The sequence below is a fragment of the Leucoraja erinacea genome, chromosome 5 (genome assembly GCF_028641065.1).
Source record: "Leucoraja erinacea ecotype New England chromosome 5, Leri_hhj_1, whole genome shotgun sequence".
In the NCBI taxonomy this organism is placed as follows: domain Eukaryota; kingdom Metazoa; phylum Chordata; class Chondrichthyes; order Rajiformes; family Rajidae; genus Leucoraja; species Leucoraja erinaceus.
The window spans coordinates 5,050,861-5,073,995 of record NC_073381.1 but is presented as its reverse complement, the minus strand read 5'-3'; the positions used below and the strand labels follow the sequence as shown (position 1 = coordinate 5,073,995).

The 23,135-nt window shown below is 40.5% G+C and overlaps 1 protein-coding gene across 2 annotated transcripts in view; it reads right to left on the bottom strand.

Moving 5' to 3' along the window:
* The window catches only part of hace1 (HECT domain and ankyrin repeat containing E3 ubiquitin protein ligase 1), a 64,141-nt gene that overhangs the window by 25,718 nt on the left and 15,288 nt on the right, over positions 1-23,135 (bottom strand). Inside the window, exons 8-15 of one of the 2 annotated variants that reach the window (XM_055635013.1) lie at positions 15,146-15,242; positions 13,427-13,528; positions 11,516-11,622; positions 8,295-8,541; positions 5,071-5,420; positions 4,504-4,572; positions 4,340-4,427; positions 1,588-1,699 (exon numbers count right to left, since the gene is read on the bottom strand). In XM_055635013.1, the coding sequence (XP_055490988.1) occupies positions 1,588-1,699; positions 4,340-4,427; positions 4,504-4,572; positions 5,071-5,420; positions 8,295-8,541; positions 11,516-11,622; positions 13,427-13,528; positions 15,146-15,242 (1,172 nt within the window). The remainder of the gene's footprint in view (positions 1-1,587; positions 1,700-4,339; positions 4,428-4,503; positions 4,573-5,070; positions 5,421-8,294; positions 8,542-11,515; positions 11,623-13,426; positions 13,529-15,145; positions 15,243-23,135) is intronic. The other variant, XM_055635014.1, reaches the window with a different exon arrangement.

Sequence of the window (23,135 nt, the reverse complement as noted above, 5' to 3'; positions counted from 1 at the left end):
AGGTTGAGACCCTTCTTCAATGACTTTAACTAAATATGATCAACAGAAGCAATACATCAAAAAATAGATGTATAGAGCCAAGAAGTGGCCACTTGCATTAGTTTAGTTTTGAGATGCAGCATGGAAACAGGCCCTTTGGACCCCGAGTCCACGGAGACCATCGATCACCAATTCTCATCAGTTCTAGATTATCCTACTTTCGCACCCACTCCCACACATTAGGGACAATTCAGAGGCCAATTAACCAACAAATGCACATATCTTTGGAATGTGGGAGAAAACCAGAGCACCTGGAAGAAACCTTAGCGTTCACAGGGAGAATGTGCTAACTCCGCAAAGACAGCACCCGATCAGGATCGAAAACATGTGTCTAGCAATGAGGCAGCAACTCTGCCAGTTGTGCCACTTGCTTCTCTAGCTGTGCCACTGTGCTGCCCTAAAACACTTAGATTCCTTTATTATTGCTTAAAATCTCAAATTTGCTCTCACTCTAGGTGCTTCAAAAAGCTACCAGCTTCATTCTTCCATTTACAACAGCATAGGCTTTAGTTTAGTTTAGAGATACAGCGCGGAAAGAGGCCCTTTGGCTCACCAAGTCCGCGCCGACCAACGATCACCCAGTGCACTAATACTATCCGACACACTAGGGACAATTTACAATTTTACCAAAGCCAAATAACCTACAAACCTGCACATCTGTGGAGTGTGGGAGGAAACCGGAGCACCCACACGGTCATGGAGAGACATACAAATTCTGCACAGACAGCACCCATAGTTAGGATCAAACCCAGGTCTCTGGTGCAGTGAAGCAGCAACTCTACCACTGGTCCACTGTGCCTTCAAATAGCCTTCTTCTTCTTGCATTGAGGCAACAGAAGTCTGCAGCAGGGTGATGCCATTCCGGTTCGACACCCGTAGGTGCCCGCCCTAAAAAGGTTGGCGGGTTGGTGCCAAGCCGCGGAGCTGCTGCTGTCTCGGTTTGTTGTCGTTCGCCTGAGGTCAATTGACAGGTCATGGGGAGGTCGACAATATGAGCAGTGACCCTGCTATGGGAGGAACACAAGCAAATATCTGCAAAGCAGGAATTGGCCTGCGATCATCACTGGATCAGGGAGGGAACTGTCAAAGCTCATCCTTGATTTGGGAATAACCCATCCCAGCGGAAAATCCAAACCTTTCCTTCTCAAGAACACAATAAGCTATCACTGATTCAGTACCTGTGTAAAATTGAAAAATTGTATGCCATACCATTTCTTTTAAAATAAATTAAAAGCCCAGAGCAAAATTCAAACGTCTTACTTGAGTTATGTGAATGTCCATGTTTCCTCAGCATTACGAGGTCATTTGTGCACCATGTTGTAATTTAGGTTTGAGTAAAATAATTCTTACATCATATTGAAGGAAAACTTCACACAGTGTGCTCTTTTTACTTCATTAAAAGGTATTACGTACGGTTTAAATTTGTTTTGAACTGACATTACCCCAGAAAAGGCAGTTATTAGCAAATCCATCTTCAACTGAACAACATCAAATGGTAACATTCAAATTACGTGTCATAACAATGGTCAAAATCAATAACTTGTGTACCTCGATGAACAAGCAAGATATCATTTTCATGAACAGGCCTGTGCACCATGTCAGAATCAGGAAGATTAGCATGAAGATGATTATAGAACCAGTCACATCTATCTTTGAAGGGCTAGAAAAGAATGGAAGATATAATTAACACCGATTCTTCATTTTAAAGCAAAAGACAAATAGACAAAAGGTCAGAACCTTAAAATAGTAACAAGAATCCCTTGGTCTCATCATTGTCACCTATCAGTGGATCTAAGTCAATAGGTGACTATTCAGTTTCGCTCAGTGCGCCTCACACTACATGATCTTAAATGGATGAGTTGGATGATCAGCCATGATCATATTGAATGGTGGTGCAGGCTCGAAGGGCCGAATGGCCTACTCCTGCACCTATTTTCTATGTTTCTATCACCCGGTTGCCAAACACTTTAACTCCCCCTCCCACGCTGACCTTTCTGTCCTGGGCCTCCTCCATTGCCAGAGCGAGGCCAAACTTAAATTGGATGAACAGCACCTCATCTCGCTTGGGAAACTAACAACCCAGCAGTAATAAATTTGATTTCTCCAACTTCAAGTCACCCTTGCATTCCCTCTCCCTCCGTCCCTCCCCCACCCTAGTAGTTTTACTGTCGTCCTGTTGAGATCCTCTTTATACTTGTTATCACCTATCCCACAGCCAACAATGGCCTCGTCAAGCAAGAATTTCATTGTCCTATATGGGACACATGACAATAAACTCTTAACTTGACTTGTGCGCCCCACATTTCCTTATCATTGCTTTTTGCATATCTTCCATTCAATTCTCCCTAGTACCATCTATATCTCACGTTCCCCTTTCACCTGACTCAGTCTGAAGAAGGGTCTCCACCCAAAACATCACCTATTCCTTTTCTGCAGAGATACTGCCTGACCTGCCAAGTGTCAGGTGTCAGCTGCTCTACATCAGTGAGATCAAGCACAGGCTTGGCGATCGCTTCGCCCAACGCCTCCGCTCGGTTCGCAATAACCAACCTGATCTCCCGGTGGCTCAGCACTTCAACTCCCCCTCCCATTCCAAATCAGACCTTCCTGTCCTGGGCTTCCTCCATTGTCAGAGTGAGGCCCACCGTAAATTGGAGGAGCAGCACCTCATATTTCACTTGGGTAGTTTACACCCCAACGGTATGAACATTGACTTCTCCAATTTCAGGAAGTCCCTGCTTTCTTCCTCTTTCCCCTCCCCTTCCCAGCTCTCCCACAGCCCACTGTCTCCGCCTCTTCCTTTCTTCTTCCCGTCCCCCCCCCCACCCACATCAGTCTGAAAAAGGGTCTCGACCTGAAATGTTGCCTTTTCCTTTGCTCCATAAATGCTGCCTCACCTGCTGAGTTTCTCCAGCATTTTTGTCTACCTGCTGAGTTACTCCAGCCTGTTGTGTGTGTCTATGGTGATCATGATAGATTATTAGAGGTGAGACGGTATTAGGAGTGGTTGGACAAACTTGGATTGCTTGCCCTGGACTGACCTTCGGAGGTTGAGGGGGTATCTGATAGAAGTATACAAAATGATGAGACGTATAGATGGGGTAGACAGTAATATTATCCACCAAGGTGCCAATGTACAAGACCAGATGGCATAGCTTTAAGGTGAGAGGTGTAGGAAAGAACTGCAGATGCTAGTTTAAATCAAAGATAGACACAAAATACTGAAGTTACTCAACGTGAGATATATTCAAGCAGCATCTCTGGAGAGAAGGAATGGGTGACATTTCGGGTCAAGACCCATCTACAGACGTCGAAACATCACTCATTCCTTCTCTCCAGAGATGCTGCCCTTCCTGCTGAGTTACTCCAGCATTTTATGTTTAAAGTGAGAGGGGCATCTTTAAAAGGAGGTGTGCAGGGATTTTTTTTTTAAATATACAGAGTGGTGGATTTCAGGAACACGCTGCCAGTGGCTTTTAACAGGCTTTGGATAGGCACAAGGAAACCAGGGAGGAATGCAGATCACGTGCAGGCAGTTCAGCACAGACATAGTGCCACTTGGCAACAAGTTCAGCACAGACATCGTGGGTCAATGAGTATGTTCCCACACTGTACTCTTCTCTGTTCTATTCCCCATTATTCACACCATTTCAGAACAAGGACACAGTTTTCACTGGAGGGAATAATTATAAAAAAACAAAGACAGTGGGGGGGGGGGGGGGTGATTTTAGGAGAGGGCAGTCTTTAAACCTGCCATTTCCTTCCATCTTCAATCGTCTGCAGAATAATTTACTGGTTGTACCGTCACACAATTATTTCCTTGGTATGAGAGCAAAATGGAATGGCAACTGAACCAAATTCTGCCTTCACTGGAAACACAATAAACCAGCGAAAACATCATTAGACTGGAATTAGGGGTACGACTTCAGTCAATCTTTTGAACATAAGAAAATAAGACAACCATAAAATAAACAGTTCAATGCAACAAAAGATAGACAAAATGCTGGAGTAACTCAGTAGATGACGCAGTATCTCTGGAGAAAAAGAATAGGTGGCGTTTCGGGTTGGAACCATTCTGCAGACTGAAGAGTACCTCAGACCCGCTGACTTACTCCAGCAATTTGTGTTTGTCTTTGGTATAAACCTACATCTGTAGATCCTTCCTACACAGTTAAATGTAACAGCCATCACAATCCCGACATTTAATCAAGATTAAAAATTGAACGTGATTAAACCGTTACATTTCATAACATTGCTCAGAAACTGAAGGTACAGTTTACTTTGAGAAATTAATCAATACCTGCGCTTTGATGATATGCATAAATCTTGACATCAACTCGGGGCATTCCAGAAGAAAGTGAAAGTGGTCAAATATTATTATAGGGTTTCTGCAGGAAAAAAAAAAAGTTTAACTTCTAGAATGAAAGCAGATAACAAAGGAGGCACAAGAAAACATTTACGTACCTCGTCACAAAACATTTCAAAACTTCATCATGCTTGCACACAAATTCAATGAAGCGAGGTGACGTCATTCTGTAAAATTAAAGCACACTTTATAAGCCTTTGTCTATATCTTACTCATTCTTACATTTTTCCAATCTGATCAGACATTTAGAAGCAGCAAAACCCTTTTTGACACTAGATCTCTTGTTCAAATGGAGTCAATTTGCTTTTGTATATATCTCACTTTGCTTTAATTCCCCAGTCCCATCTTTTAGGGAACAAATTTAATTATTCTCTTACTGTAGAGTGCATTTCACTTTCAGACATACTTAAGCACATATGGGGGGGGGGGGGGGGGGGGGGGGGGGGGGGGGCGCCAAGAACAAGGAGGGACCATCGGGACTATAATTGAGTACTTTGTAACTTTGTCGGTGCCAGATACGTGGAGACTCTGTGCGTACTTGTGCATTGTATGCAAAGACAAAGAATTTCACTGTACCCAGGTACATGTGACAATAAAGTATAATTGAATCATTGAAGTTAATATTTAGGCGATGACCAAAATTAACTCAAATTTTGACTTCTCACCCCTGCGGCATCTGACAGGAGCAACACATATAAAAGGCCTGGATCACGGCACTGAGTCGATTTGCTGTCTTAGAAATTACATCTAAGCCATCTGAGCTGGCGTCCTGCATCTGGTCGTCACCATCATCTTCCAGCTTCTCCAAGTTGGGGTGCTGATGCTCCAAGACGTCTTTTCCCATGGTGCCAAGCACCTGAGCATTTACAACTGCTCTCTGCTCTTGGGCTTTCTGCTTCAGTAAAATGGAAGTGATATTTTTGGTATCCATCTCAGAATCTTCTTGGTTTTTTTTCAATTCTGTAGCAATGAGAACCAACCACTCATCTAGCGAATGCCATAGTAGTTCTAATGGCTGAAAAAAAAAGCAAACAAAGAACTGAAAACACCAATTTTTTTTAATTGGAGCGAGTCCGCAAATCAAATATATAAATTAGAAATCCAAGTGCTGTATTTAAATCTATTTGCTAACAACTTGTATCATAGAAAGGCTACAAACAAGAAAACAAAACCCCTCTCTCCCAGAAATTGTGTGGACATTGTTTTTTTATATTAAATGTTGATGTGTGTCTGGCAATTTGAGTAAAAATGGGAAGGAGTGAAAAGCTGAAGAAATTAAACAGGTGGGGAAGGGTGGAAAGAGGAGAAAAGGAGAAATACTTTTCTTAAAACTTACCTTTGATCAAGCTTTAGAAGCTCCTTTCACTTTGCAGCAATGCAAAGTCATACTTTCTTACTCTCTGCACTATTTTGAGTTATAAATGCAAAACATCTTAAAGTCTTTACTTTTACAAGTCTGTGCCCCTTATACAATTTTAGACAACCTGGCTTAAACCACAGTGAACAATATAAGTGTGTAATATTAATAATTTATCATCTACCTAAAAAATAAACTTGATTAGTACGTGTGTCAGAGGTTACGGGGAGAAAGCAGGAGAACGGGGTTGAGTGGGAAAGACAGATCAGCCTTGATTGAATGGAGTAGACTTGATGGCCTAATTCTGCTCCTGTAACTTATGAACTTCTGAATAGGCAAGTTCAATTATGAAAGGTGGGCATATCAGCACTTGCATGAACACAGCAGATACAGAGTGTTTTGTTTACTGAGACGTCATTCTTATTTATATTCATCAATTTATTACAAACAGTGATTTCTAATCTTAATTTCCAAAAACCACTCAACTTCGAATGAATGGGGGGGGGGGGGGGGGGGGGGGGGGGGGGTGGGGGGGGGGGGGGGGGGGGGGGGGGGGGGGGGGGGGGGGGGGGGGGGGGGGGGGGGGGAAGGTGTTGGGAGTAACTCAGCGGGTCAGACAGAATATCTGGAAGACATGAATCGGTGATGTTTTGGCATTTTGAGACTGAAGGTCCTGACACAAAACATCACCTATCCATGTTCTCCACTGATGCTGTCTGACCTACTAAGTTACTCCAACCCTGTTTTGTTTTGGAAACCAGCATCTGCAGTCCCTTGTGTCTACATCTTAATGACTTCCATCTGTGCATAGGACACTTCACAATCTTAGCATATCCAAAATAAATTTAACAACATACTTTTGATGTCACTGATTTAGGGGAAAAAATTGGGCAATAAATGTATACAGTAGTAAAACAAGGTAAATTACTATAAAACTTTACAGTACATAGTGATTTAGGTGTCTCCCATCTGAAACAAATATTTCACATTGAGGTACAGATGGAAAGCTAATAAAATTTTTGTCTTTATTGCAAGAAGTATAAAAGTGGGGTGCTTTGAGGCGACTGAAAAGGGCATTAGTGAGACCATACCTGGAGTACATTTACAATTTTTCTCTCCTAGAGATGGAGACAGTACACAGAAGACTCGCTTGAAGGATTTTTGATATATCAGGGTTGATGTACAAAGAGAGATTAAGAAGTTCTTTAAGTGCTTTCGTTTGTAAAGGAGAAACAAAAGCATCTGCTGATTTCTGCTCAGCATGTCCAAGGTAAGAGGGGGAAAGCATTCCAAGACGCGCATAGAAGAAAACAAAGAATAGCACCAACATTAGAATGGATGTTGACAAATACATTCATAGCACTTTGGAATTCCTGGTGCTCTAAATTTGCAGTGATGTTTTGCCCACCTCAGCACCTGCTGATAGCTCTCTCGGTCTTGTCTATTGTCCTGCTCACCTGGACTCTCGAGTCCAATACAATCAGAACTGCAGAGTTTGGAAACAGACCCAACTTGTTCATGTCAACCAAGATACCTAACCTAACCTAACCTAACCATATCCCACTTACCTTCATCAGCCAAATCTCTCTCTGAATCTCTCGAAATTCTGTCGTACTCATGCCAGGTTAAAACAGAGTACGGTATGTTTTTGTACTTTTATTGCTCGCAAGCTTGAATAAATGGTTGTGTGTTCAGGTCCACTTTTTAAATGTAAAAGCAAGCTCTAATTTTTTTTAAAGCTCGCTTTAAAACATATTTTTAGATTTACTGGCAATCAAAATGCCATTCAAACATTGGATGGCTTTGATAGCCCAAGACTCTAAGCACGTCATAGATTCAGTAATACCAGCACAGAAACAGGCCTTTCGACCCAACGTTTCCTATCCATGTCCTTTTTGAAAAATATTTTAATTGTTATACTACCTGCTTCCACTACCTCCTCTGGCATCCACCACCCTTTGTGTTAAAAAGTTACCACCCAGGTTCCCATTAAATCTTTCATCCCTCACTTAAAACCCGTCTCCTCTGGTTTTCGATTCCCCTACTCTGGGCAAGAGATGTGAATGTGGTTGGCCAAGCTCCAAAATTAAAGTTGCGCCAGGCATCATGCAGAAATAAAAATTACGGTAGACATAAAATGCTGGAGTAGCTCAGTGGGACAGGCAGCATCACTTGGAGAGAAGGAATAGGTCAAGACCCTTCTTCAGGCTGATGTCAGGGGAGTGGGTGGGACACATATATGGATCAGTGGAAAGGGATGCTGCCCCAAAAGCACAAATGAACCAAACTTAATAATACAACTTCAAAAGCATGAGCAAAACAAAGCTTGAAGCGAAATACATCAACTAGAAAACTGAAAGCAACCGTATTGGCAACTACTGCATTGGAAAATACGACAAAGTTTACACGTTAAAATTAAATGCATTTTATGAAATCAGCAGATTCTTTGAAGCACATTTCAGGGAAAGTAAAAATTTATTTTATGTTTCATGTGACTTGTAAACATGTACATACTCTGTTAACCAAACTTACTTCTTTTTCAAGAGATGTCTGATTAACGTTTGCATGCTTTGTGAAATTCATCTCTTTTACTTCAATCTTCCTAATAACGTCATACAATTTTCTGACCTTGAAAACTTGGCTTCTTGGAGTTTTATTTCCATTGTAAGCCATGTCATTTCCATTACTGGGAGAGGACGGGCCTAGGCGAAATACATGACAGAATATTCGCACTATCTTCAACAGACTCTTCATCTGAGCTTCATAGCTACTTGATATACTGAGGAGGAAAACAAGTAGGATTTATTTATTGTTGCCATATCAGCCTGGAAAAACTTTGCTAAACAAAAATGAACACTTTTTTCGATCTCTAAATATTTTAATTATTGTAGAACAAAAATCATTCAGTGTAAACTAATAATGGCCAGATTATGTGCAAGATAATTTACAATTAAAAGTTTATGCTCTTTGGGGTTTATGCTGCAATAATCCAGCAATAATGAACTCAGATGAATATAGGTACAAAATCACCATTCCTGGTGTTCCATCATATCTATAATTAAATAGGTCACCATTTTTTGAGAAACCATTTACCATTCAAAAAAGTCTTCTACATCCCATTCCCACAAGTCCCTCATTACAATTTAATCAGGTCAAAGTGCTTTCATCTAAAAGTGCATGTAAACAGAACTTCAATTGTATATCTCAGTAATCGGCCTTGATCAGCTGGTTAGATTCTTAAGGGGTTGGACAGGCTAGGTGCAGGAAGATTGTTCCCAATGTTGGGGAAGTCCAGAACTAGGGGTCACAGTTTAAAGATAAGGGGGAAATCTTTTAGGACCGAGATGAGGAAAACATTTTTCACAGAGAGTGGTGAATCTCTGGAATTCTCTGCCACAGAAGGTAGTTGAGGCCAGTTCATTGGCTATATTTAAGAGGGAGTTAGATGTGGCACTTGTGGCTAAAGGGATCAGGGGGTATGGAGAGAAGGCAGGTACTGGGATCAATCCATACTGGATACTGAGTTGGATGATCAGCCATGATCATATTGAATGACGGTGCAGGCTCGAAGGGCTGAACGGCCTACTCCTGCACCTATTTTCTATGTTTCTATGTAGATGACTACAATACTATTCAACATCAACAATACACCAAGTATATTGTACCCAAGTGACACAGCTATAGAGTTGCTGGCTTACAACGCCCGAGACCTGGGTTCAATCCTGACTACGGGTGCTGTCTGTACGGAGTTTTTATTTCTGCCTGTGACCTGCGGGGGTTTTCTCCATGTGCTCCAAAGACACACAGATTTGTAGGTTAATTGGCTTGGTAAAACTGTAAATAGTCTAATGTGTGTTAGGGTACAGGGATCACTGGTCGGTGCGGACTCATTGGGCCGAAGGGCCTGTTTCTGCGCTGTATCGCTAAACTAAACTAACACTGTCATAGACCAGCACGCGTAACTTAACCAAATTAGAAAATACAATTTTGAAAGAAAAGTTTGATCTGGGTCACAATTTAATATTTATTGTCACAGTAACTGGATCCTTCAAATGGTATTGGTGAACTGTGCAAATCGGAGTCAAAATTATAACATATCCTCAGGTAAAAAAAGTTACTTCAACTCACCTAAATCCCACAGAATACAAAGAGCACACCTCAGTAAACCAAAAGAGATGGGTGGTCTAACGCTCCCTAACTTTATGTACTATAATTGGGCGGTAAATATTAAAAATATGATTCACCTGCTGGACAACTCTGCCCAGCAGGTGGACTGGATTATAATGGAGAGAGAGGACTGCGCTCCTGGTAATACAGGAGCGACTCTCCTCTCACCAACGAATTTGAATAACAAACATTATAATAAAAATCCAATGATACATAGTACAATTAGAACTTGGAAACAAATAAAACAGAACTTAAAATTAAGAAATCTATCTCTGCTAATGCCAATAGCCAATAACCCTTCGTTTAAACCCTCAATTATAGATAAATCATTTACACAATGGGAAAGAACGGGAATCAAAACGCTCGGAGACCTGTATGAATTAGGGAAATTATTACCATTTCAACAATTACAACTGAAATATAACTTGAAAAAAATCAATATTTTAAATATCTCCAAATCCGTGATTATCTGAAAAAATATACAAAAGACTATTATAATATGCCCCCAGACTTATTAGATGAAGCCATGAAGATAAAGGCTGAATCAGCAAATCTAATATCATATTTATATAATATTATATTGAATATAGAAATACCTACAACAGATAATATTAGAAGAGACTGGGAACAAGAATTAGCTATAAAAATTTCAAAAGAGAGCTGGGATAAACACTTATTATATGTGCATAAATGCTCGATCAATGTACGACATACTCTAATCCAATATAAAACATTACATAGACTATATTATTCAAAAACTAAAATAAATAAACTTTTCCCCAATGTCTCACCCATTTGTGATAAATGTCAGTTACAAGAAGCTAACATAGCGCACTCTTTTGTTTTCTGTATAAAAATCCAAAAATTCTGGAACAAAATATTTGAAATCTTCACAAAATTATTTAAAACAAAACTACTACCCAAAGTAGAATGGATCATTTTTGGAATATCGGAAGGTAACCCAGAATTAAATATGTTTCAAAAGAATTTACTTAATTATGGGCTAATAATCGGAAAAAAGCTTATACTTAAATTTTGGAAAAATGCTCCAATACCAACTACAAAAATGTGGATTTCAAACATGTTCGAAACATTACACTTGGAAGAGATGAGACTCCTCCTAGCAGGCAAAGCAGATCACTTCCAAAAGACGTGGTCTGCATTTATGGAACTATTACAAGCATAAGGTGCAATAATAAGTTATAACATAAAGGCTACCAAGACCTGGAAACGGGGGGTATAAAATAAATTTTTAATAAAAACACGGTTGGTATATCCTTTTTTGCGGAGTTTTGTGTTACAATAGAGCGATTGATTTTCCTTTCTTCTTTTTTTTTCTTTTCTTTCTAGGGTCTTATTTCTTTTCTTTACTTCCTTCTCTAATTCCTTCCCTAAGGGGTTCTCTTCTCCCAACACTTTCCTGCACCTTCACGATTCTTGCTTACTTTCCTTACTTCTTTTATTTCTATCTTTTTTAAAGCTCAAAAAATGAAGTGGTACAACATAATGTAATAAGATATATGCGATGTATTAATGTGATTTACTGTACTGCTAATAAAAATAAAATTTAAAAAAAAAAAACTCACCTTAGCAACTTGTGGCCATTTGTGGTGGCAATTTCCGCAAGACTGGTGAGGATCTTCTGATACTGGTTCTCATTCTGTGGGCACAAGTGCTCAAGCACCTGACGCAACTAAGTACAAAAGAAATCAGACTTTTAGACATTTTAATTAATAATTAAAATATTTACAATGTTGTCTTTTGCAAAGCCACCAAAAATCCAAAATTAACTCGTTAGAACTTATACTACATCACTTTCATGAGGGACAAGTTATTAGTGAAACTAACTGGACTAAAGTCATTAAGTTCCAATCACCTCAGTGTTTTAAATGTTGCTACAGAATTAGTGAATTTATTGGTTAAGATTTCTCCAAAATGCAAAAGTTCCAGGAAGAAACAATAGGATTATAAAAATGTAAATGTGACATTATTAAAGGAAAGAAGACAATTAAAAAAAAATTAAAAAAATAGGTAACTATAAGCTGGTTAATGCCCATTTAAGCTGCTGGAGTCTATAATTAAGGGAGAGCAGGACATAGAGAAGCAGAATATAAACAAACCTCGTCAATATGGTTTTATGAAAGATAAATCCAAATTGACAAACGTGCCCGAGCTCTTTGAAGATAGAGCCATAGAGCGCGAAAACAGGTCGTTCAGCCCGACTTGCCCACGCCGAGCAACATGTCCCATCCCCACTAATCCCACCTGCTTGTGTTTGGCCCATATCCCTCTAACGTTATTCCATCCATGTACCTATCTAAATGGTTCTTAAATGTTGCGATAGTACTTGCCTCACTATCTCCTCTGGCAGCTCGTTCCATTCACCCATCACCCTTTGTGTAAAAATATTACCCCTCATGTTCCTAATAACTCCCCCCCCTTAAATCTATATTCTCTGGTTCTCTACTGTTGGCAAGAGTCTGCATTTACCCAATCCTTTCCTCTCACAATGTTGTACACCTCTATAAGATGGTCCCTCATCTTCTTGCACTCCAAGGAATAGAGTCCTAGCCTGCTCAATCTCTCCATAGAGCTCAGGCCCTCTAGTCCTGGCAACTTCCTCGTAAATCTTCCCCGCACCCTCTGCAGATGTAATAAGTAGAGTTGACATAATGGACCCAGTCAATGGGTATTTGGATTTTCAGAAAGCATTTGACAAGGTGCTACATAAAAGGCTCTCGCACAAGATAAGAGCACACGGTTTTCGTAAAAATGGGTCAGCGTGGATACTTTGTAACCGTCAGTCCTTTATGTGGTGACTATTTGCATACTTTGGGTGTGCAAGCAAATAATTTCACTGTGATTTTTCACATGTGACAACAAAGTATTCATTCATACTGTGTACTGACGAGGCCACATCTGGAATACTGTACAAAATGTTACACTCTAGTTTACAGACATACTGAGATCGGAGGTATTATGGAGAAATATCACCAATACAAATGTATTTGTCCATGTCCATAAGCTCTAGGCGCAGAATTAGGCCATTCGGCCCATTTAGTCATGGTTGATCTATCTTTCCCTCTCAACCCCATTCTCCTGCCCTCTCCCCATAGCCCCACACCCGTACTAATCAATAATCTGTCAATCTCCGCCTTAAAAACATCCATTGACAGCCTCCACCAACGTCTGTGGCAATGAATTCCCGATTCACCACCCTCTGACTAAAGAAATTCCACCTCATCTCCTTTCTAAAGGTACTTGAATGAAACACTGGTATTTGAATAAAATGGCCTGGTTTTTAAAAAGATCTCACCCAAAGGATCAGAATTTTCAACACTGAATTGAGCGCACATTGTAATACGAGATGAAGGTTGGAACAATATGACCACAATTAGTTATCTTTTTACATGTTTCTGTCTCCCCTGCAAACTGAAAAAAAAGTACATTTAAAACTATCAACCAGTCTCATGATTTTAGTAAAATAGAATTATTACCATGCTTTCCTTGATATGTTCATTCTGTGTCATCTGGATAAGTGTTTGAAAGAGCCTGGGATGGTGCTGGATTAAAATGTCACATGTTTCCCCATACCCGCCCTATAGAGGTGAAAGCATGAAAACATTATTTTTGACTAATCTGTTACCTAAACATAAAATGCTTCACCTTCTTCAAATAGATACTTTCCAGAAGCCATACATTATGAGGTCGTTTCTGCAGCTAGGCAAATGTAACCACCATTTAAAAACGGATTGAGAGAGAAAAAGGAAATCCACTGACCGATTAGCCAGACAGCAGTAATGGGGGAAAATACCAGGCGTTATTATAAAAAAATAAGATAACAAGACAAAATATCCACAGGATTAGACAAAATTTGTGAATTTCTGGAAAGAAATTCCAGAGATTGATCCCTGGGATGGCAGAACTGTCATATGAGGAAAGATTGAAAAGACTAGGCTTGTATTCACTGGAATTTAGAAGGGCGAGGGGGGATCTTATAGAAACATATAAAACTATACAAGGGCTAGACAAGCTAGAAGCAGGAAAAATGTTCCCAATGTTGGGCGAGTCCAGAACCAGGGGGCCAGTCTTAGAATAAAGGGGAGGTCATTTAAGACTGAGGTGAGAAAAAACGTTTTCACCCAGAGAGTTGTGAATGTGGAATTCCTTGACACAGAGGGCAGTGGAGGCCAAATTACTGGATGGATTTAAGAGTTAGATAGAGCTCTAAGGACTAGTGGAATCAAGGGATATGGGGAGAAGGCAAGCACGGGTTATTGATTTGAGACGATCAGCCATGATCACAATAGATGGCGGTGCTGGCTAGAAAGGCCGAATGGCCTCCTCCTGCACTTATTTTCTATGTTTCTAAAAAGTCACATTTTAAAATCCTGCCAAGGATTTAAGGTTCTAACTGGTAGCAAAAACGCATGTGTGTAGTGTATTTAGATTTTCAAAAAGTATGATAAAACATTTGTGTGTAAAAGAATTAAAGCTACGGCATTGGGAATAATGTCATGGCGTGATTAAAAAATAGTTCACAGAAAATGGTAGGAATTAATGGGTCTTTTTACAAAACATAGGGGAAAAAGGTCGCAAAATGCATTGCAATAAATGATCAGCCATGATCAACCTGACCGCCATGGTAAGCTCAAAGGTGCGATCATCGTACCACTGCAGCTATTTTATGTTTATGATCAATCTTGTCCATCTGCAGATTAGTTTAAATTCAAAGTCACTTTGTTATTTAGCCATTAGAATATATGCTGAATATACTCTTATATGTCTTGAGTCTAGTTTTTGTTCCTCCAATGTATGGAAAATAAAAGACCAAGGGGCGGCACGGTGGCGCAGTGATAGTTGCTGCCTTACAGTGCCAGAGACCCGGGTTCAAACCTGACTACGGGTGCTTGGCTGTACGGAATTTGTATGTTCTCCCCGTCACCTATGTGGGTTTTCTCAGAGATCTTTGGTTTCCTCCCACACTCCAAAGACCTGGTATGTAGGTTAATTGACTTGATATAAATGTAAATTGTCTCCAGTGTGTAAATTATCCACTATTATATGGACAATAGTCCCCACTATTGTCCATAGTTTTAGTGTGCGGGGATCGCTGGTCGGTGAGGACGAGGTGGGCCGAAGGGCCTGTTACCGCACTGTATCTCGAAACTAAACATTTATGTCACTATAGCAGAAAGAGCAACGGGCAGTTATACCTGTACACAGAGATCCAGTGGAGTAACACCATTTTTGTCAGGTAAGTATTTGGCACCTCTTGAAATCAAGATCTGAGCTGTATCTCTTTGGCCATGACTGTAATAAATTGACAGACAAATGAATCAACTTCAGAAGTTGTAACCATTAACTTTGCAAGACATCTTAAACCAACTCAGCTTCTTCTGTACCAGCCTATGTCAAGAAATTACATTGTGATATCAGGCAACGTGACAATACTGGGAATGTGACTAGATCCGATAAAATGCTTTGTACGGCGCATATGTAGACGTTGATGAGAGTTGTTGGTTAGACACACTGGTTGTGATCTCCCAAAATTCCTTACATTCTGGAAATATGCCATAAATTGGATAACCACAACCATCATTTAAAGCAAGGGAAGGAGGGACAAAAAGCAGGAAACTGAAATCCATCCGCCTATTATACGCAAGTTATTTCGGTTTCAACTATTGTTCTGGGCCCAGGTCGATGAACCCAACAGAACAGTAATCATTACCCATCAAAACATGGAATACAACTCCCTTGCTTAGATGATGACTTTATATATCTGGCACGTGGTTTTATCAGGGGCTTTGCCATGAGATCGTCAGTGCAACTCCTTGAGAAAAGGATGTCAATTTAAAAAATACTTTGCTCCAAACATTTTGTCAGCGGGTAGCTGTGTTGGCGTTTGCTTTCACTCTTATTTCTTCGTTAGAGGATTGTGTCTTTTCCAATCTTGGTATTGTAGTCACGCAGGAAGACCCATTTGATGCCAAAGCTCAACCTAAGCGGAATGTGTTTCCCTTTCACTTTGTCTGTCCACAAAATATACACACCAACTTGTTCTTTGAGCTGGCTACCTACAGGCCAGCAATGTCGATGTCAAAGTGGATGAGTAATTTCACTTTGAAAGCAGTGCTCTGTTCATGGAATCATATTGTGCTAGCTACTGAACTTCAAGTGGAGTGGAAGCTTGCCTATGTGTGATTTATTTTAATGTGAGCTACCAGCTGTACAGCACAAGATCCACTGGTAAGGAAATCAATGACAAATGGAGACCACATACTGCTGCATGGAAAGTTCACATGTAGATAAATGGAGGAACACCAGTTGAGGGGGAATTTGGAACAATGATGGGACACATTGGTTCCTCTTAAGAGTTGAAGGGCAAGAGAGGGTGCGGGAAGGACTTCGTAGGCAATAAGTGAGAGGGAAGGGAAGGCAAGAATGAAATGAACAGAGGTAAAACCATGAGGAAGGGACGCCTGGTGCAGAATGCAAAAGAATGTATTTCACTGTATCTAGTACATGTGACAATAAACGATTAAACCATTGCATGTAAATAATGGGAGGGAGGAGTAAGTGAAAGGGGGGGGGAAACGAATGAAAATCAGGACTGCAATACAGGATGAGAAGGAACAGTGGGACAATGGATTACGCAACAGCGAGTAATGAGCCTCTTACTTCTGTTTGTGATATTTTCACCTGCCAAAAAACGTGTCCGTTCACAAGAGAAATATACAAGCGATATTCATAAAATATACCTAGAAACAAAGAATGGCGGATGCTAGGTAATACACAAAAGGACCCAAAGTGCTGGAGCTTTTTATTTCCAACTGCCGGCACAACATCAACCATCTTGGGGTCTGTTGGAGGGTCCTGACCAGCAACGTCACCTATCCATGTTCCCCTGAGATGCTGCTTGACCTGCTGAGTTACTCCAGCACTCTGTGTCCTTCATAATGTTCTACTTTTCCTTGCAGCTGCGATTTTGGATCAAATAGATTTCTACACGTACACAACAAGGAACTGCAGATTGTGGTTATACCGAAGACAGACAAAATGCTGGAGTAACTCAGCGAGTCAGGCAGTATCAATGCAGCAGGATGCTACCTGACCCACTGAGTTACTCCAGCATTGTGGCATAACTTACACTAATTTCTAACACAGTAATAGATCACAGATCCTATACGTAAAACAATTTAAAAACAAGACAGATTAGCTGACAAAAGTGGGGGGGGGGGGGGGGGGGGGGGGGGGGGGGGGGGGGGGGGGGGGGGGGGGGGGGGGGGGAAGGAGTGTGCTAGGAACAAACAAAAATGTAAATGAAAATTGAATACAACTTTGGAATCAATTGCATCAACTTTCACTATTTAAAAGAGAAGCAAAACATAGCAAAAAGAAAGCAATCTAAAAGGCAAAAAATAAAAATGTAAAGACAACTGATGTCTAAAAACTTGCTTCCTATGTCCCAGAATTTTGTAGGTATTAACTGCCCCTAAGTAAAGGGCATCAAAGATTTGGCAAGAGAATATCTGAAACCTTCCAACACAAATTACATTACTTAAATCTCAAAAGTTTTTGATTTGAAGCATTGTTCCCCTGCTGATCCCACATTTAGGGATCATTCCCTGATTTATATGTGGTATAATCAGAGGCCAAGTTACAACAAGCCTCACTGTATCTGGGCCATTTTCTCAATCATGAACTGCTGCATCAACAGAGAGATAGGAGAGGACGGCATCTGGATTAATAACCGCAGGGTGTTCCTGCCTTCTAGCATCTCAAACCAGAAGGCAAATAGATCTATCGTATCTAGCCAACCATTCAAATTCACTTACGTGGCATAATGGGGCTTACTTCACACTGGCACCTGTTATCCTCTTATCTCCAATTAGCCATGCAAGACAATGTAGTAATAAGTAAGCTGCTTTTGGCTGCATAAATCAGTTTACTGACTGGTGCCACATGACATGAAGCTAAGTAGCTTCATGCCCAGGAACATTCTTCCACTTACTTGACAACGACTAAAGTCTCCTTCCTGCCAAGTTGCTCCCAAATTCTCACAAAACTACGCTGCGTCCCTATAGGAAAAGAGTGCGCATTCATAAGTGCAGAAGTCAAAGGAGCAGAAGCTTTAGAGCTTTTTTCACTGTACCTTGGTACGTGTGACAAAAATAAAACCCAAACTTAATCCCCGACATGTCCATAAGTCACAGGAGCAGAATTAGGCCATTCAGCCCATCAAGTCCATTCTGCCATTCAATCATGGCTAATCTAGCTTCATAAATTCATAAATGATAGGAACAAAATTAGGTCATTCAGCCCAACAAGTCAACTCTGCCATTCATCATGTTTGATCCATCTTTCCCTCGCAACCCCAATCGCCTGTTTTCTCCCCATAACCCCCGACATCGACTAATCAAGAATCTATCTGTTGTGAGGCAAATTGAACTTTTACGCTACTCATAATTTACTTAAACTTTATTTAAGCTTTAAGCAACTCATTTCTGTAATACATAACTTCAAAGCTGGAAAATATCGCTGATTCCGCAGGCCGCGCCGGCCCGAGACCCCGCAGATGCGCACACTTCATTCTCCCCTCCTATTGAGACGGTCAGGATGTTTAGTATGTCTTGAAGACCGTCACAGCACTGGAGCATCAGGAGATAATGGTGTTTCAATAGCTGGTGATACATATATTGCTTGGTCATCAACTTCACTCATATTGCTATTTACATTTCCAATTTTAGAATTACTTATAGACGTTTCCATAGGGGACGATGGGAGGGTTGAAGGAAGTTCTCGATTAATATTATCAAGGAGTGATGGAGCTGATGGAGAAGACGCACATGGTGCAAGGTCACGAAGTGAGACAGTTGACCGACGTCCATCCTGATATTTGATAGTTGCATAAGAAGGGTTGATATCAGTCAGTTCAACTTCATCAACAAAAGGCTCATTCTTATTTGATCGGATATAACGACGAAGCAACACAGGCCCAGGGCTAGTCAACCATGATGGCAGAGAAGTGCCACTAGAAGAACGCAGTTTGAAGTTAAAGAACCGTTCATGTGGGGTAGTATTGGTAGCAGAGATCTGATGGATTGTTATGCATCGGGTAGAACACATTCCCACTGCTGATATGGTATGTCATTTGACTTTAAAGCCTGTTTCGCTGCTTTCCAAATGATTCCATTATACCTCTCAACCTGACCATTTCCAATAGGATGATGTGGTGTTGTTTTACTTGTTGCAATTCCTCTATTAGAAAGGTAGTCTTTTAAATCTTTTGAAATGAATGAGGTGCCCCTATCAGAATGTATGTAACTTGGAAATCCACAGAATGAAAACAGTTGATCTAAACATTTGATAACCGTAACAGCTGACATATTTGGACAAGGAAAGTCAAATGGAAACCTCGAATATTCATCAACTGTGGTAAGTATATAAACATTTCGAGAGGAGGAGGGTAAAGGCCTTTTGAAGTCAATACTCAAACGTTCCATAGGTTGAGTAGCTTTGATCAATCTTCCTTCTTCAATCCTCCATTCATGAATTTTACTGTTTTTAATCTTCATTCGTTTCCGATTATCCAGCATAAAAGCTACTGAACGCTGAACTGTGAAGTGCTGGCGAGCAAGAACATTTCTCACTGCTTCAATAATTGCTGTAGCTTCCTTTTCGACGAGTGGGTATTGTGATTCACGGCCTTGGAGAGTACGAGACATGAAAGCCCCTGGTCGTCCTCCTTGATTTAATGTTGCTGATACTGCTAAATCAGAGGCATCACATTCAACAACAAAGGGGAGATCCTCATTGATGGCGTGTAATGTCGCAGATTCTAATTGTTTCTTTACTTAAGACACCAATTGCTGTAGAGTCAAGGGGGAAAGATTTTGCTCTAATCAAACGTCGAATTTTATCAGAAAAATTTGGTATCCATTTAGCATAATATGCAAACATACCAAGAACCCTTCGAATAGAGGTTAATGTTGCTGGAACAGGTATCTCTTGGAGTGGGAAGAGTCTTTCTGGATTGGGCTTGATTATATCATTACCAACCTAATAACCAGGTATATTAATTGATGACACTGATGTTATTGACTTAGCCTCATTTAATGTTAGATTTTTAGAATGTACAACTTCTAAAAACAGTTGCACATTTTCGTCATGTTCAGCTTGGTCTTTTCCTGCAATAGTTATATTATCATGATAATGCCCCTGTCCCACTTAGGAAACCTGAACAGAAACCTTGTGCCCACCCAAGGTTTCCGTGCGGTTCCCGGAGGTTGCAGGTGGTGGAAGCGGGTAGGGAGACCGACAAAAACCTCCGGGAACCGCCCGGAAACCGTGGGTGGGCGCAAAGTCTCCAGAGGTTTCCGTTTAGGTTTCCTAAGTGGGACAGGGGCATAAGGGAAAGTATATTTAAGGTTTTCCTGTTCAACAAGTTTGTCCATCTCTCTGAAAAAAAGCCACACCATTAGTTGCACCAAAAGGAAGTCTGCAGTAGTGGTATAATTTCCCATTTGCTTCAAACGCAGTGTATTTCTTCTCTGATTCTTTCAAAGGAATTTGATCGTTTAGTACTTGGGTGAGATTCTTTTATAGCAGTTGCAGCAGAATACACATTAGATGAGCCATAAGCTGAATTTTGTGAGCCAAGTCTAATGAGTAAGCTTGATTGTAAGCTGACTGTAAATCCAAGGATTTGTTTTCTAATAGTCTCAGTCGTATTAAAGGCGATGCCAAACCATTGATAAAAGAGTCTCAAATAAGTTCCTGTCGATATTGATCAGCTGTAACTGCTTTGAAGGCAGTCTTTACTAAGTCTTTGAAGGTCTTGTAAAAATTCATCAAGTGACTCACCAGGTTTTTGTTTACGTAGAAAGGAGGTGTCGAGCAAATATTACATTGGGTGTCTTAACGAAGAATCTGCTTAGTACATCAATAGCAGAATCATAAGTTGTACATTCCTCTATGTAATCATATACATCATAAGAGACAGAGCTTATTAATGTCCTGAATTTGTCTGGTGCATTGTCGCCACACTCATCAAGTAAGTTATTTAGTATACGAAGCCAGTGCTTCCATTCCTTTGCAGCAGTAGGTGAGTTGGGATCCAGATCCAAGTGTTGTGGTTTCAATAGTTTCTCCATCTCGATGCCACTGCTTAACTTCTGAGATTAAGTTGCTTAAATTGTTGTGAGGCAAATGAAACTTTTACGCCACTCATAATTTACTTAAGCATTAAGCAATTAATTTCTGTAATACATAACTTCAAAACGTCTGGAAAAACATGGCTGCTTCCGCCGGCCCGAGACCCCGCACATGCGCACACTCTGAAAAGGCCCCACACATGCACACTTCACTATCTATCTCTGCCTTAAAAATATCCATTGACTTGGCCTCCACAGCGTTCTGCGGCAATTAATTCCACAGATTCACCATTCTTTCCCTCTCAACCCCATTTTCCTGCCTTCTGCATTTATTATAAACAACGTGAACGTTTATTACAAATGTTCATTATAAATAAATTGCACTTATATAGCGTTTAAAAATTTAAACATCCCAATTGCTACCCACAAAAATTACATTCTACAGCTACTTTCAAGATAAATACATCATGTTGTAGTGGTTTATACCACACAAGTTATACTTCTCTAGCTTTCCCAGTAGAGCATTGGTAGAGAATCTACTTTCCACACCATCAGCCCCTTGTGCTTGCTCAGAATCTAATGGCCAATCTTTTACCTACAACTTTCCTGTAAGAGTCACATATTCCTTACATATCCAAAAATGTATCGCTCAATCTTAAATACTCTTAGACATATAGCCCAATAGTCTTTCTACGCAGAGAATTTAAAGGTTCACTACCTTAATGCAAAAGTTTTAATCTTAGTCCTGAATGACTAATTACTTTATTTTGAGATCATGACACCGCAGCCAGGAGAAATTCCTTGCATCTTCCCTGTCAAGCCACAAATTGCTTACCATGAGGCACAATATTATGCATTTGATTAGTTTAGTGTAGTGATACAGCCCTTCAGCCCACACCGACCAGCAATCCCCATACACTAGCACTATCCAGCACACACTAGGGTCTATTTACAATTTTACCAAAGCCAATTAACCTACAAACCTGTACGTCTTTGGAGTGTGGGGAAAAAAACAGAAATCCCGGGGAAATCCCATGCAGGTCACAGATAGAATGTACAAACTACATACAGACAGCACCCGTCATCAGGATCGAACCTAGGTCTCTGCCACTGTAAGGCAGCAAATCTACAACATCATGACGCCCATGATTCTCAACTTATTCAGCCATTGTGAACTCAGGCTGAGGGCGAGAAACACTTGAGAAAGAGGCAGTCATCGTTACGGTGCAACTGCTTCAATAATTGAGCAATTTTCATTAAGACGATAGCAGTAACAAAAGCTGTAGATTATAGTTGCTTGTTCTAGAAACTGTATGGAGGTAAAATGCACTCTTTGCAGAAATTCCGTCCCATCAGATCTAATTTGGATAAAAGATAATAGCTTTCTTCTATTACCTCTTCTGAAAAGAAAAGTTTTACAAATAGAAATCTATTATGACACAGATGACTACATACGATTGTGTGGAACTTGCGGTTGAGATTGGAGCTTCAAGCCACACAGGGGAAAAGTATAATTGAAGTGTGGGCCACGTGGCCTATTTATGTCTGATTGCCAGTTAAGAATATATTGCATTGTCATTGAAGAAAATACATCAAATTCATTTGATCTTTGTACCTTTTCACACCCCAAGCTTCCCTCTCCCCTGACTCTCAGTCTACACAAGGGTCTCGACCCAAAACGTCACCTATTCCTTTTTTCCAGAAATGCTGCCTGACCCGCTAAGATACTTGGTGTCTAACATCAAATATGTCTTTGGTTTGTTGACAGTTTCAAGGTCAATAGACAATAGATAATAGTGCAGGAGTAGGCCATTCGGCCCTTCGAACCAGCACCGCCATTCAATGTGATCATGGCTGATCATCCCCAATCAGTACCCCGTTCCTGCCTTCTCCCCATATCCCCTGACTCTGCTATTTTTAAGAGCCCTATCTAGCTCTTTAAAGCATCCAGAGAACCTGCCTCCACCGCCCTCCGAGGCAGAGAATTCCACAGACTCACCACTGTGAGAAAAAGTGTTTTCTCGTCTCCGTTCTAAATGACATTGTCATA